This window comes from Ochotona curzoniae, unplaced genomic scaffold, assembly GCF_017591425.1.
Source record: "Ochotona curzoniae isolate NIBS_2020 unplaced genomic scaffold, NIBS_Ocur_1.0 scaffold_2453, whole genome shotgun sequence".
NCBI lineage: Eukaryota > Metazoa > Chordata > Mammalia > Lagomorpha > Ochotonidae > Ochotona > Ochotona curzoniae.
Window position 1 is genome coordinate 22,017,387 of NW_024467094.1, and position 15,150 is coordinate 22,032,536.

At 43.5% G+C, this 15,150-nt stretch overlaps 1 protein-coding gene and 1 long non-coding RNA gene across 2 annotated transcripts in view; one reads left to right on the forward strand and one right to left on the reverse strand.

The window, feature by feature from the left end:
- TEX14 (testis expressed 14, intercellular bridge forming factor) overlaps nt 1–4,841 on the forward strand; it is a 72,552-nt gene extending 67,711 nt beyond the window's left edge. The window contains exons 30-33 of the mRNA XM_041000883.1: nt 184–276; nt 2,025–2,134; nt 4,054–4,105; nt 4,504–4,841. Of these exons, the coding sequence (XP_040856817.1) occupies nt 184–276; nt 2,025–2,134; nt 4,054–4,105; nt 4,504–4,540 (292 nt within the window). The 3' untranslated portion in view covers nt 4,541–4,841. The remainder of the gene's footprint in view (nt 1–183; nt 277–2,024; nt 2,135–4,053; nt 4,106–4,503) is intronic.
- A 2,131-nt stretch (nt 4,842–6,972) lies between these two features.
- Nucleotides 6,973–15,112, reverse strand: LOC121169658. Its single transcript, XR_005885903.1, has 2 exons — nt 14,830–15,112; nt 6,973–7,374 (listed from the first exon to the last, which is right to left on the reverse strand). It is a non-coding gene; the product is annotated as an uncharacterized LOC121169658 (long non-coding RNA).
- Nucleotides 15,113–15,150: the final 38 nt, after the last annotated feature.

A 15,150-nucleotide genomic window follows, 5' to 3' on the forward strand; every position in this document is an offset into this window, starting at 1 on the left:
GTGCATATTTCTGTCAGATCTGAATCACCTCTATAACTCATGACACAATCTCACTAAACTGGTATTTTCTCAACTATATAGTGAGCGCACTAGAAGATTTTTTTCCCTCTTTTGTCATGCTTTCTTGACACAGGAGAAAGGAAATGATGACTGTCTTTATTCTCTTCCCTTGCTTCTGGACAGAGCTCACTCCAGTCTTGATGAGGACCTGGAAAGATGGCTACAGCCACCCGAGGAGCGCATGGAGCTGCAGGCCCTCCCCAAGGGCTCTACAAGGTCATTGCTCCCCATCAGGGGATCGTTTGCGTCTTTATCCTGAAGTGGGGCTAAGTTTTAGACTCCTTGCAGAGTGTATGTCTGGTGATGGCAGTGCATTGCTGTAGATAAGATGGCCCTGACTCCATCTGTCTGCACTCTGTGCCTGCAGCCACCTACAGTACTTGAGATACTGATTAGCAGATGGATATCAGCATAGAGAGAGGCTGCTAAGAGTGCTGCATTTTGGCTCTGCTGCCTCCAACATTTTAATCAGTCATCTGAATTAAATCAGAAAAGGCACACTAATCAAATTTTAGATAACACAATCTAGGAATGAAGCTGACATAGGTGATAGACTGAAGATTCAAAATTGTCTTGACAGGTGGAAATGTTAGATTGTCTTAACAGATAAAAGATGTAAACCTTGTAGATCTTAAAGTGTAGAATGCAGGAGACATGGTGTGTTTACAGATTGAATTGGAAGCTCTTACTGTTATTTATATGGACTTAGCATGCATCTTGGGACGTGGTTAGAATTCAGGGAATTCTTGAAGGAGGCATGGCAGCAAGGTCTGTTTGATGCAGTTGCTGAGTTCAAGCAACATCCATGCTGCACAGAAATATGTGTCCACATCGAAGCGTTGTGTGAGATAGGCAGTGTGCTGGTAGGGGACTGCCAGGACACAGGGCAGGACCTCTTCCTGGGTGTTGTCTTTTTAAAGAGATACTAACAGAAGTGGTAGCCAAATACCCTTCAGAGGTCAGGAAAGCAGGTCATCTGAGAACAGCTGAAGGAGCAGGAAGGCTCCGGCAGAGAAGAGCAGGTGGAATGGAGAATCTGATAGCCACCCCCGACACCTGAAATACTGTGAAGTGGAGAGAGTCGGCTTACTCTGTTCCCCCCGAAGGACAGAGCTAGTGACTAGGGATTGCATAGTAACGGTTTTTTTATTGAGCAAAGCACAAACTTCCTGATAATCACAGGCATCTGATCCAGGAAACAGCTGTCTTCACACTCAGTAACAATGGCTGCTGCTGCTGAAGCAGAGGCCAGATGAGCCTCTTGTCCTGGGCTTTGGTCAGAACTAGAGGAGCCCAAAGATCTCTGTTAGCCCTTGAGCTTGTGATTAGATTAGGGGCAAGTGGTTAGGAGAAAAGAAAGTGTTCTTTTATCTTAGTTGGCATTGTTTTCTCTCTGACCTCACATTTTATTTTGACTATCCACCAAACTGAAAACAGAAGAATCACTAAACCGTGTTGTGTTGGTTCAGCCAGTGCCCACTGAGCACGGCCTGTGAGCCAAATACTGGACTGGAAGCTGGAGGTACAGAAGGGATAAGCATCTCTGCTCTCAAGCAGCTTATTTGGTTGGGGAGATGGTTTCTGCTTTAAAACTGTGTGGTCTTTATACTTAAATCTTTCATATTGACAGTTTTTTTTTTAAGAAATAAGATGATGATTAAATAATAGTTTTGAAAAACACATTAATGACAACCTAAGTAAAATACTTTTTAAAAAAAATTTGAAGCAATACAATCTAGTGGTCATAAGCAAAGTGTTGGGTATACTGCCAGGATCACATCCCAAGTCTGGGACCTACTAGGCATGTGATGTAATCTCCATATGCCTGAGTCTCATCATTTAATTGAGCTTGTGGGGTAACTAAATCACAACAATTATTAGTTAATATGCATTTCCTTTGGAATGTGATATTGTTCCCCTATTATCTATATGGTTTTGATATCCCCAAATTATTGTTATTAAAGGGAGACGAATACCAAGGATCAGGAAGTTGATGGAAAGAAGAGAAAAGGAGACGAAAACATCAAGTCAGAGAGAAGGAACTCAGAGAGCTTTCTGGGGACTTCTGAGGAAGGTAGGAATGAGTGGCACTATGTAGTCTACAGTCCTTTGGCTTTAAAGAACATCAAAGTTATTTTTTTTTTTAAAGATTTATTTTTATTATTTTTTCATTGGAAAGACGGATATACAGAGAGGAGAGACAGAGAGGAAGATCTTCCGTCCGATGATTCACTCCCCAAGTGAGCGCAACGGGCCGATACTATGCCGATCCGAAGCCAGGAGCCTCTTCTGGGTCTCCCGCGCGGGTGCAGGTTCCCAAAGCCTTGGGCTGTCCTCGACTGCTTTCCCAGGCCACAGGCAGGGAGCTGGAAGGGAAGTGGGGCTGCCGGGATTAGAACCGGCGCCCATATGGGATCCCGGGCGTGCAAGGCGAGGACCTTTAACCACTTGCGCCACCGCGCCGGGCCCAACATCAAAGTTATTTAGAAATGTTTCTCAGACATGATATGAATTCTCGTATTTTTTGATATTTTCTTTTCTTCCTGCATTTCAGCTTAGGTTTTCTGATAAATCTCATTCATGGTTCATTATAAAACAGTAAGGGCCTCTGATTCCATTTCTAAAGTAACCCTTCAGCCAGTTTCTCATCATTACTTTGCACACTGTCTAGAGCAGTGTTTTGCCTCATAAGAGTTTTAAATTTTGCTGACACAGATGTTGCAAAATAATGTCATATAAAATCATATAATCATATATATCAAAATTTAAGCATGATCCAGAAGTAATATGAAGTTATAAACTGACCTTAATTTCAGAACTATTCTGATAGAGCTTTCAGGCTTATTTTTTTGGTAAGATTTATTTATTTTTCTTGGACAGTCAGATATACAGAGAGGAGGAGAGACAGAGAGGAAGATCTTCCATCCGATGGTTCACTCCCCAAGTGGCTACAATGGCCGGAGCTGAGGCAATCCCAAGCCAGGAGTCAGGAGCACCTTCTTGGTCTCCAACGTGGGTACAGAGTCCCAAGGTTTGGAGCCATCATCGACTGCTATCCCAGGCCACAAGCAGGGAGCCGGACTAGAACCAGTGCCCATATGGAATCCTGGCATGTCCAAGGCGAGGACCTTAACTGCTACGCTATCACACCGGTCCAGCTTTCAGGCTTTGAATATGACATTTACAAATGATGCCTTCTTATATTTATGTGCATCTTCATTGGAACTTAGAGACATTAATTATTTCAGAGCACCTGGTATCACTTTCATGCCCTCTGAAGTCCCTTCTCATTCTGCTTTTCTTGCCCTGCTGTGCCTCTGAATGCTGACCCCTGTGTACAGCGTCTCCTGGCCTCCTGTTGGCCAGGGGGAGGTTCTGGGAGAAGGTCAGAGGGCTGGAAGAGAAGTTGAGGCATGGCTTTTTTTTTTCTTTCTTGCTACTTGAGCTCCTTGTGACTGGTAGAGTAGTGTCCCTCCATAAGTGCAGCTCCTAAAGGGCAGCCTGTCCTTCCTAGATCTCACTGGGTTCCGGTAACTGGGCCTCCATCCCCAGACCCTTCAGAATTGTGGCTTTCACCTGCTGGTAGTAACTGGATACCTTGCCATTCTGTTTTCTCCCTCAATTCAACTGGAGTATATAGTCACTCATTCCATAAAGGAGTCTATAATTCTGCCAGCCATAGATATATTGTTTCCTGCAGAACCCTAAATTCCTACAGAGTGGATCCAGACCCAAAATGTGTGGTCTTTTAACTAGAACTGGCTTAGCCAAGTGGGTGATACAAAGACTTTGTGAACTAGTGTCAGCAATGTCCATCGCTGAGGCAGGGAGCTGTAGAATACTGTGTTTTCACAATTTGCTACAGAACAGGAAAACTTAAATAACACAATCCATTCTAAGTAGAGAAAGCAGTGATATGAATTCTGAATTCTGGCATCCATTGACATAAAGCATAATCGAGTTATTTGTTTCTTCCTCTTACATTTGATCAAGATGAACGAAAACCCTGTTTTTGGAAGCGACTGGGTTGGTCCGAGCCATCCAGGTAATGAGATGTCAGATATTTGTAAGCCAGAGTTCACTGTTTATGGACAATATGACCAGACTTAAAACAATTACCACATATGTAGATTTGAATTCAGACAAAGCTGCTCAGTTTTTAACATGTTCATGTTGATAGTTCATTAAAATATAAAATGAGATTAAAGCCAGCTTTGATTAAATAAATGGTCAAGTCAAAAAAAATTTTAACAGAATACAGAAGACTCTAATAGGTTTATTGACCTTCCACAATGCCCTGCTGACCATAATGCTGCTTACTTATAAAGAACCAAGGCCATTTCCCTTGAGTTCAACTAGAATGAGGATGATGTTTGTGTCTTTATAAAAACATACATACTGACTTGTTTTGTTGTTGTTTTTCTTTGAAATGCATGCACACAGGATCATCGTTTTGGATCAGAGTGACTTGTCAGACTGACTTGGGCTGCAGGTAGACTGCCAGCCTGCTGGAGGGGAACCCTTGTGAGCGCCTTCCTTCTTGTGTCTGCTTCAGTTGCCATCAGGGCAGTGAGTTTGAGTCTGTAATTCACACTTCGTTTAGCTGCCACAGTAGACATAGTGGTTTCGCCCTGTTGACAGCACATTTAATTATTTTTGTTTTAGTCAAATTTCTGAAAAGCGAGAGATAGTTTTGATTGTAAAAAATTTCTCATGTATCCAGAATGGCTTTTGGTTTTGTTGATGTAAACTGAAAACTTTAGTAATAATAAAGATGTGTGAGATGTTTTTTGGTGTCGAAGTTAATGGAAGTAGAACTAAAGGAATGCCACCAAGATTATTTCAGTTCTGTTATAAAATAGGACACTTAAGCAGCCAACACTATTCCACAATCCATCCGCCCCAAATGGCAACAGTTGCCTGTGTTTTATAACAGAAATACTGTCTATCTCCTTGGCCAGAATTTCCATATTCCATCTCTAGTTTGAATTGCCTAGCATGATGAAAAAACAGGTAGCAACAAAAGCTTAAAATATTTTGAACTCCTTAAAGTGAGCCAACCACCATCTCTATATTTTGTACACTTCAGATCATCAGTTGTGTTAGGGGACTGAAATCTGTGCTAAGATCAGGATCACAGGCCCGGTGCAGTGCCTAGCGGCTAAAGTCCTCACCTTGAACGTGCCAGGATCCCATATGGGCGCCAGTTCTAATCCTGGCAGCTCCACTTCCCATCCAGTTCCCTGCTTGTGGCCTGGGAAAGCAGTCAAGGATGGCCCAAAACCTTGGGACCCTGCACCCGCATGGGAGACCTGGAAGAAGTTCCTGGATCCTGGCTTCAGCTTGGTGCAGCACTGGACGTTGTGGTCACTTGGAGACTGAATCATTGAACAGTAGGTCTTCCTCTCTGTCTCTCCTCCTCTCTGTATATCTGATTTTGCAATAAAAGATAAATAAATCCTCCCTCCCCCCCCAAAAAAAGATCAGGATCACAACATTGTCTTTAATTTTAACCTCTGAAGATGTCTGGTCAGATGTGTTTGTGTGTCTAACCTGACTTTTAGAGGACTTGCATACCTTCATTTACCTACAGCTTGGCCTCTTCACATATGAATGAAAACTTTCTCTTTAAGTTGTATATTGCTATGCAGGACCTGCTAGCTGGTGTTTTACTCTTTTTGGTTTTATTTAATGAACATTTATTTTTTCCATTTTTAAGAGTTATTTTTATTTGAAAGGCAGATTTACAGGAAGGAGAGACTGAGAGAAGGATCTTTCATCTGCTGATTTACTTCCTAAGTGACCACAGTGACTGGAGCTGGGCCAGTCCAAAGCCAGGAGTCAGGAGTTTCTTCTCCCTTGTATTGGTGTAGTGGCCCAAGGACTGGCAGCCTCCTCTACTGCTTTTTCGGGCATACTGGAAGGGAGCTGGATCAGAGTGAAGCAGGCAGGACAGGACTCAAATGGGTACCCATATGGGATACTAGCACCTCAGGCAGAGGCTTAGCCTACTATGCCATAGCAGTAGCCGTTGTTTTACTCTCTTAGTGAAAACTGAATATTCCCTGTTTTGTTTGTGAAAACTGAGTATTTTCTGTTGTGAATGATCATATTCATACTCCTTTCCTGTCAATGGAAAATAAATTAGTTTCACAAATAAAAATATGCATAAGCAGCTTTGAGGGATTCGAAGACTTACAACACATACACCTTTTCTCAAAAAACTGAATTTGGGGCAGGCATTTGGTTAAGGCACTGGCTAGCATATCTTTGTGTCACCTTGCATATCTATGTTCAGGTCCTGGCTCTTGGGCTCCTGACGTCAGCATCTGAAAGGTGCAGACCTTCATGGTGATGGCTGAAAATGGTTGGGTTCTTCCTACCTGGCTTGAGTTTTTGGCTCCCAGCTCTGTGGCCTCCTCCTGCCTTCCTTCCACCCTCACTCTAGCCATTGGGAACATTTGGAGAATGAGCCAGTGGTCAGAAACTCACTCTTTTTAAAAAAAAAAAAAGATTTATTTTATTTTTATTGGAAAGGCGGATATACAGAGAGGAGAGACAGACAGGAAGATCTTCCGTCTGATGATTCACTCCCCAAGTGAGCGCAACGGCCGATGCTATGCCGATCCGAAGCCAGGAGCCTCTTCCGGGTCTCCCACACGGGTGCAGGGTCCCAAAGCTTTGGGCTGTCCTCGACTGCTTTCCCAGGCCACAGGCAGGGAGCTGGAAGGGAAGCGGGGCCACCAGGGTTAGAACCAGCGCCCATATGGGATCCCGGGTGTGCAAGGTGAGGACCTTAACCACTGTGCCACCACGCTGGGCCCAGAAACTCACTCTTTAATCTTTCTTCTTCTTAAATAAAAAAGAAATTGTTCCTATATATATATATTTTTGAGCAAAGCATTTATTTTGGGTGTGTGTGCTAAAAAATGAAGAAATAAATCCAGGTAGATAATGAAATATTTTTTCTGTATTCCATCCTGGGTTCTCCATCCTCAGTTGAGGTTTAGATTATTTCAACACTTCTAGAGGTTATGAGGTCTCCATCTCCTGACTGTGTTTGTCCAGTGCAGCTCACTACTGAGTAGAGCAGTGTTCTTCACATTGTCATCATCCCAGTTATCCTTCCAGACATGTGTATCTGCATCTTCAGCTACGCCAGCCCAGTCTTCAGCGAGGAGACCCAGGTCTGCATGGCTCCCCTCTTTGGCCGGCACTTCATGGGTGAACAGAAGTGGAGGCCTCACTCCTCTGCAGCCAAGTCCACTCTGCCATCTGCAAGGCTGGAGCTACTACAGAGACCAAGAAGTTAATCTGTGACATAAAACCAACATACATAAAAACGTGGGATTACCATGGTAAGTGATAAATTACTGTGGCATTTTATTAATATTTATAAACTATAGAAGCAATACACATATAATCTATGGAACAGATTCTTCTCATCAGTGACTATTACATCAACCAAGGTGAATGCTACTTGTGTTGGTATTGCCTGTGAATTATAGAGTAATTGTTAGTTACCAGGTACTTTATACACAGTCTTTTTCCTTTTCCCACTGTTCCTGTTGCATACTTCTTCTCCCTCTCTCATCAGCTATTTTACACTGGTATCCCTCACTTTCCATTAACCTTCAACAGATGAAATCACCTCCAACTCTAAGAGAAAATAGAAATCATCAGATGAGAATAAGCTTAACTTTTCATCAGCAAGTCACCTCACGTGACCACATCTATTTCTGTAGTATAGAGCAGCAGCTGTATGTGGAGAAGTCTACCCTGCGTCTGCTAGCACTGGGCTTATTCTTAACCTATTCTTTGTGATTTTGTATTCTCTTCCTGGCCTAGGCCATTCCCATTTCCTGTCTGCTCAGGATACCCTCCTCAGTTATTGTGGGGGTTTGTTTTCCCCCAGTAGCACCTGCTCCTTCTCTGTTAGCTTATTTTTGTCATAATTATCACACTTGACTTTTCCTATCTTTTAAAGCAAACTCTCTGGCCCTCACTTCTGTTTCAGCCACTGCTCTGTTGCTGCCCTCACTACAGCCAGAGTTTGCACCTGATGTCCATAGTTCCTCATTTCCCTCTCAGCCCACCAGAATCTGAATTCTATTGCCATTCTTTATCAGTCACTAAGATCACTAAAGGCTTCCAAAGGCCTACCTGCCACTGCCACTCTGGCCTCAGAGCTGCTTGTTGTTTGAGCATACTCCCTTGGCTTTCTTCATGTTATACTCTGGTATTTCATTCTACTTGTAATTACCCCACCTCAGTCTCTCTCTTTTTTAAACTATGTAAATCAGGACAGTTTTTTAATATATATTTTTGGCAATCTTTACATAGTTAATTAGGGTAAAAATGTTCAAGGGCTATAGGAAAGTGGGTAAGACTATTATTTCCATATTGTTTCCTTCATGTATCACCTCAGTCTCTCTTACAGGTTCTACCTCAATCTGTTCTCTGAATTGGCCTCATAAGAGGCCATGTTCACTCCCTTAGCTTCAGTTAGAAGCTGTATACTGACAACTCCTAGATTCCCACCGTCAGCCCCAGACCAGACCTCTCCATCTACCTGAATGTTTGAGATTTCCACTTGGATTCTTTCAGTTAACTCACTGACACCCAAATACTGAACTCAGAGTCTTGCCCTCCCCTTGCTCCAGCATTCCCCCGCCCATCAAGGGTACTGTTGTCCAGAGGGTCACCAGGCTGGAAAACTGGAGTCATCCTTGACCCTCATTGCTTTACCTTTTGCTTCAAAAAATTTAATCGTTGAAACGTGCGTGTTTCAGTCTCAAAAGTGTATGTCACTTATACCCAAGTGTCTCCACCTGCCGTTGCTCCACCATACAAAAGGCCAAGGAACATGTTTGATTTATATGAGGTGTCCCTGGCTCCTGGCGCAGAACCTATATTTATTGAGTGACATTTTAAAAAAATGAATTTATTAGATATCCCGTATCTACCAGTTTACTCCCCAAGTAGTTGCAATAAACTGGGGATGGGCAAGAGCTGAAACGGAACCAGGAACTCAATCCAGATCTCCCAAACTGGATCAAGAACCCAATTACTTGAGCCGTCACTGCTGCCTCTGAGGGTCTGCATTGCCAAGAAGTTGGAGTTAAAGGCTGGATGTAGGAATTGAACACCTCACTACTCTGTTATGGAATGCAGGAAATTTAACTCTAGGCTAAAGGCTTGTTTTCCTGACTATTTTTAATATAACAATAGATAGAAGTTATGTATTGTTATTCATATTTATAAAAGAGGAGACCCTTGGGCCTGGCGCGGTGGCCTAGCGGCTAAAGTCCTCGCCTTGAACGCACCGGGATCCCATAAGGGCGCCAGTTCTAATCCCGGCAGCTCCACTTCCCATCCAGCTCCCTGCCTGTGGCCCGGGAAAGCAGTCAAGGACGGCCCAAAGCCTTGGGACCCTGCACCTGTGTGGGAGACCTGGAAGAGGCTCCTGGCTTTGGATCGGCATAGCATCGGCCGTTGCGCTCACTTGGGGAGTGAATTATTGCACGGAATATCTTCCTCTCTGTCTCTCTTCCTCTCTGTATATCTGACTTTCCAATAAATAAATAAATCTTTTAAAAAATAAAAAATAAAAGAGGAGACTCCAAAGACAGCCTGTGGCATTCCTGAGATTATACTGGCACAATTTATATACTTTGCTCAATAGCCTTCCTTGAAACTAGTTCAAGGAAATGTCCTTAAGATTATGGAAGCATACCAACAATGAACTTCAGGTTAAAAATAATGGCATTCCATCCCCATCTTCTCATCAATTCTTTTGGGTTTTATACTGAATTTCTGAAACATACTGAGTCTTTCACTTTATCTCATAATGGATAAACAGAATATGTAGTGAGTTTCACATGCACAGTAGATGATGAGTAAGTAATGACTCACTGTTATTGAATGAAATTTCTGGAGCACCTGTAGAAATTTTAAATTATTAAAAATTTCCAGATTAAATTACAATTGCTTTTCCCCTAATATTGATTATTATTCATTGTGTAGTTGCTATGGTTTGAATATGGTTGGCACTACAAAGGTTTGTGTGCTAGAGGCTTGGTCCACAGTAACAGTATTGAGAGTTGAAACCTTTAAGGAGTTCTAGTTTCAGCTCTGTTCCCCAATCCAGAGTCCTGCTGTTGTGTGCCTTGCACACAACTATGACATTAACAGAGAAGTGGAAAGATATATGAAACATAATGGACTCCAGAAAACTACTGAAGTATAAAAGTTGGAAATGTGGTATATAAAATCATATTTGTCAAACTAGATAAATCAATAAATAATACGGTTGTTTGGAAAGATGCTAAAAACTGAGTTCCTGTTCTAAAAACAAATGACTGGCTGTCAAGCACCTAAAAGTAAAAATACATAAGAATTAAGAAATTTTAATGTCTATTTTATAACCTTGAATGCAGAAAACTTTTTTTGAAGAGTTATTTATTTTTTATTGGAAAGTCAGATGTAGAGAGGAGAAACAGAGAGGAAGATTTTCTGTCTACTGATTAACTCCACAAGTGGCCACAACGGCCAGAACTGAGCTGATGCAAAGCCAGGAGTCAGGATCCTCCTCCAGGTCTGCCACTCAGGCTCAGGGTCTCAAGGCTTTGGGCCATCCTCCACTGCTTTCCCAGGCCACAGCAGGGAGCTGGATGGAAAGCAGGGCCTTCAGGACACAAACCAGCGCCTATATGGGATCCTGGTGTGTGCCAGGAGAGGACAATACTAGGCTACTGTATTGTGCTGGGCTCTATTTACACATTTTCTTCTTCCCATATGGGGAGGGGGAAATACAGGAGGAGAAACCATGCCCAGCTTCCCAACCACCGGATTACTCTGGGGATTGGAGGGCTGCCACCTGATGTCATCCCAAGTTCCCCATTGTGGAACATTTTCTGAGGGTTCTGTTCTGTTCATGTGCTTTTGATAGTTCTAAGGTGCTGCTGATATCGCTGCTCCAAGGATTAGGAAATCTTTCTGAGGTTAATTGGCTGTAGTCAACCTCTGAGTCTTTATTGGCTCAAAAATTTGCTGTCAACTTTTACTGGGGTAGTTGGTAAATTTGTTCTGCCCTCCATCAGCAAACCAATGCGTGCTGCAGTCCAGGCCAGCCCTGCCCATCACACACTCGGTCCCCACAGGGGGAGCTGCAGCCCAGTCAGAGAAATCCCCAATAACTCCTACTGGACTGGCTCTGGTTCCTGTTGCTGCCAGCATGTGCAGTGGACTGGTCCAGTCTGCCCCACATTCCATTCAAATCTCAGATACATCATTGGGCATTGAGGCCTAACTCAAACCAACTAACTACACGGTCCAGCACATAGTCATACCAGCAGGTGCCACCGCCTGTCCAGCCAGGCCTACCCTCAGTCCTGGTTCTCATGCTCACCAGTGGGATTTGCAGCCCATCAGAGAGAAGCCCACAACCCCTCCACTGCACCCACTCCCCACCCTGCATCTCGCACATTCCAGGTGGTTTTGCGATCTGGCTTTACAGGACTTGCCCCCAGTCCCAGTACTTGCCAGCTGATGCTGCAGCAAAGTTCAACCCACCTGCCCTTATTCTGGCTCATGCCTGCACCAAAGGATACAATCAGCTACCTCAACCTGGCTCTCTCCCTGACCTGGCTCACATGTAAGCCAATAGGTGTTGTAGCCCTGCCCAGCCTGGTTTCCCCAGTTTCAGCTCATGCTCACCAGCATGAGCTGTGACCCAGCATTGGAATCCCCACTACTGCCTTACCAGGCTCAACCTCCCATCCCAGTCTTGTGTGTGCTGGTGGGTGCTACGGCCCACTCTGGCATGGCCCAGCCTATATATGAATCACCCGGAGATCCTGTTGAAGCAGATTCTGGGGGCTGGCGTGGCATAGTGATAAAGCCACTGCCTGCAGTCCTGAATGGATACCAGTTAGAATTCCAACCACTCTACTTCTGATCCAGGTCCCTACTAGTGTGCCTGGGAAAGCAACAGAGGCTAAGTGCTTGAGCCCCTGCAGCCATGTGGGAGAGCAAGATGCAGCTCTTTACTCTGGATTGCATCCTGACACAGCCTGACCCTTTATGGTGGCCATTTGGAGAACAGTGCTCCTTCTCTCTCAACATCGCTTTTCAAATATATATGTATTTATGATTTATTTTATTTTTATTGGAAAGTCAGATATCATAGAGGAGGAGAGAAAGAGGAAGATCTTCCATCTGCTGATTCACTCCCCAAATAGCCACAACGGCTGGAGCTGTGCTGATCCAAAGCCAGGAGCCAGGAGCCATGAGCTTCCTTCAGATCTCCCATGCAGAGTCCCAAGGTTTTGGGCCATCCTCCACTGCTTTCCCAGGCCACAAGCAGGGAGCTGGATGGGAAGTGGAACAGCTGGGACACAAACTGGCATCTGTATGGGAGCCCAGCACTTGCAATGGAGGGAGGATTAGCCAGTTGAGCCACTCTGCTGTCCCGCCAACCCCCCAGCTCCTTTTCCAGTTCAGATTTCTGCTCATGTGAACCCTGGGAAGCAGCAGATTTGGCTCAAATAGTTGGGTCCCTTCCTTTCTTGTGGGAGACCCAGACTGAGTTTCTGGCTTCTGATTGGCCTCTTATCAGCTGTTGTGGGTATTCAGGGAGTGAGCCAGCAGAAGATCTGCCTGAGTCTCCCTGCTTTTCAAAAAAAAATTATTTTTTCTTTAGATTGAGAACTATTATGTTTAGGAGAAAATTGTACTATATACAAAGACTATGTATTTACATAAAGGATGCTTACTGCAACATCATTTATAATATTGAATAATTGAAAGAAACACAGATGTTCAACAATGAAAGACTGGTTTTTAAAATTTATGGAATCGGCCAGGCATGGTAGCCTCGTGGCTAAATCCTCACCTTGTATGCACGAGGGTCCCATATGGGCTCTGGTTCATGTCTCAGCTGCTCCACTTCCAGCTTCCTGCTTGTGGCCTGGGAAAGTAGTAGAGAATTGTCCAACGCTTTGGGACCCCACAACCACATGGGAAACTCGGAAGACTCTCCTGGTTCCTGATTGCAGGTGAGCTCAGCTCCAGCTCTTGCAGCCACTTGGGGAATGAACCAGCAGATGGAGGATCTTTCTATTTCTTCTTCTCTCAGTAAATTATGATTATTGAATAGTAATAACTTTTTTTAAATAAAAAATAAAATTTATGGAATGACTATACGTGGGTTAATTAGAAGTTATAGTGACACAGTAAAATGTCTGTAATATATGCAATAACACTAGTAGCAGTATGCTAGCAGGTGTTTAGGATCCTATTTATGTGAAAGTTTAAATGTCTATATGTGGTAAATACATAAAGAATCTATAAATATGGTTGTTAAAATAGTAAAATGGTTATTTCAGATGATTCTGGTGTTTTCTAGTTCTCTGTAAAGCTGTCTGAATTTGGGTAATAAGTGGATGTTTGGCGCAATGATTAAGCTGCTAGTTAGGATTCCCACATCATATAGGAGGAGCACTTGGGTTTGAGTGCTGGCTCTGCGCTTCCATTTCAGTTGCCTACTACTATATTCCCTAGGAGGCAACAGGTAATGGATGGCTCAAATAATTGGGTCCATGTCACCCACGTGGGAGACTTGGAGTTCCAGGGCTTGCCCAGGCACAGCAGTTTTAGGGCATTTGAGGAGTGAGCCAGTGGATGAAGTTCTGTCTCTCTCCTTTCTCATTTTCTCTTTTTCTCTCTTGCTGTCTGTCTCTGTGTCTTTCAAAGAAATAAATTTGGGATAATAGAAAGGATTTAGAGAAAAATCAATGGGAGGCAGAACTATAATGTCATAATTTGCCATAAACCCAATCAACCACAGCTGATCAATTAATAAACCTAGTCAATTAATTATAACTACTTTGGAAGACAAACAATCAGAAAAGAATGGTCAATGTAGAGCCAGTCATCCTATAACCTTGACCCTTTCAAGTCAATAAGAGAAGGTTGGAAATGATAGGGTCTATGGGGAAAAATACATGCTAGAGGGAGAAAATGTAGCATTCTCTTCCTTATCCAAAATGATCATCCAGATTGGAAAGGCACCAGAGGGGATCCGCTTGCTGCAGGGTGATGGCTGGCCTGAGACGATTTTGAAACAAGACACTTTCATTGCGTGGCACCCATACGGTAGGCAGTGGTTTCCTAAGGTTTGAGCAAAGTAGCTATTTTGGTTAAGGTGTGATATCTGAATCCCTTCTACAGTTTTGTACTCTCCTTGACCAAGGTATATGAGAATTTATGGGCCCAGTGGCATGGCCTAGCAGCTAAAGTCCTCGCCTTGAACGCGCCAGGATCCCATATGGGTGCCAATTCTAACCTTGGTGGCTGCACTTCCCATCTAGCTCCCTGCTTGTGGCTTGGGAAAGCAGTCGAGGACAACCCAATGCTTTGGGATCCTGCACCCACGTGGGAGACCTGGAGGAGGTTCCTGGATCCTGGCTTCGGATCAGCATAGCATCGGCCGTTGTGGTCTCTTGGGGAGTGAATCATCGGATGGAAGATCTTCCTCTCTATCTCTCCTCCTCTCTGTATATCTGACTTTGTAATAAAAATAAGTAAGTGTTTAAAAAAAAAGATATATGAGAATTTATGATTTGGGAAGCATGGGATTTTTACCCCAGGGCTAACCAAATCACTCATGAAACCTGGAAAAGTTAGAGCTCTTTTTTTTTTTCTTTTAAACTTGTGTACAATGCAATTTTAAACAAAATGTGGACAACTTTGCACAATACCCTGTACCTTATTAGAAGGACTAACACAGCATGTTTGATTGCTCTGAGTAGCCTTGTCCTCATGGGATCTTCTGGCTCGTTTCTCCTCTAGATAAGTCCTCAAAAATTCTTAGAATCTGGAGAGTACAGGAGGGACTGGAGCCTTCCTTATATACAAGGAAATTCCGGTTTTGTTAAGAACTTGGCCAAAGGTTTGGTAGTGCAAACCCTTAAGAATAAATCCACAATTTCCTTTCAGGTCCTGCTTCTCTGAAGAATTGTGGCTGTATGCCAGCATGTTTAATAGGAAGCTCCTTCCTTTATGACATCACCGGAAAGGTAGCTAAGG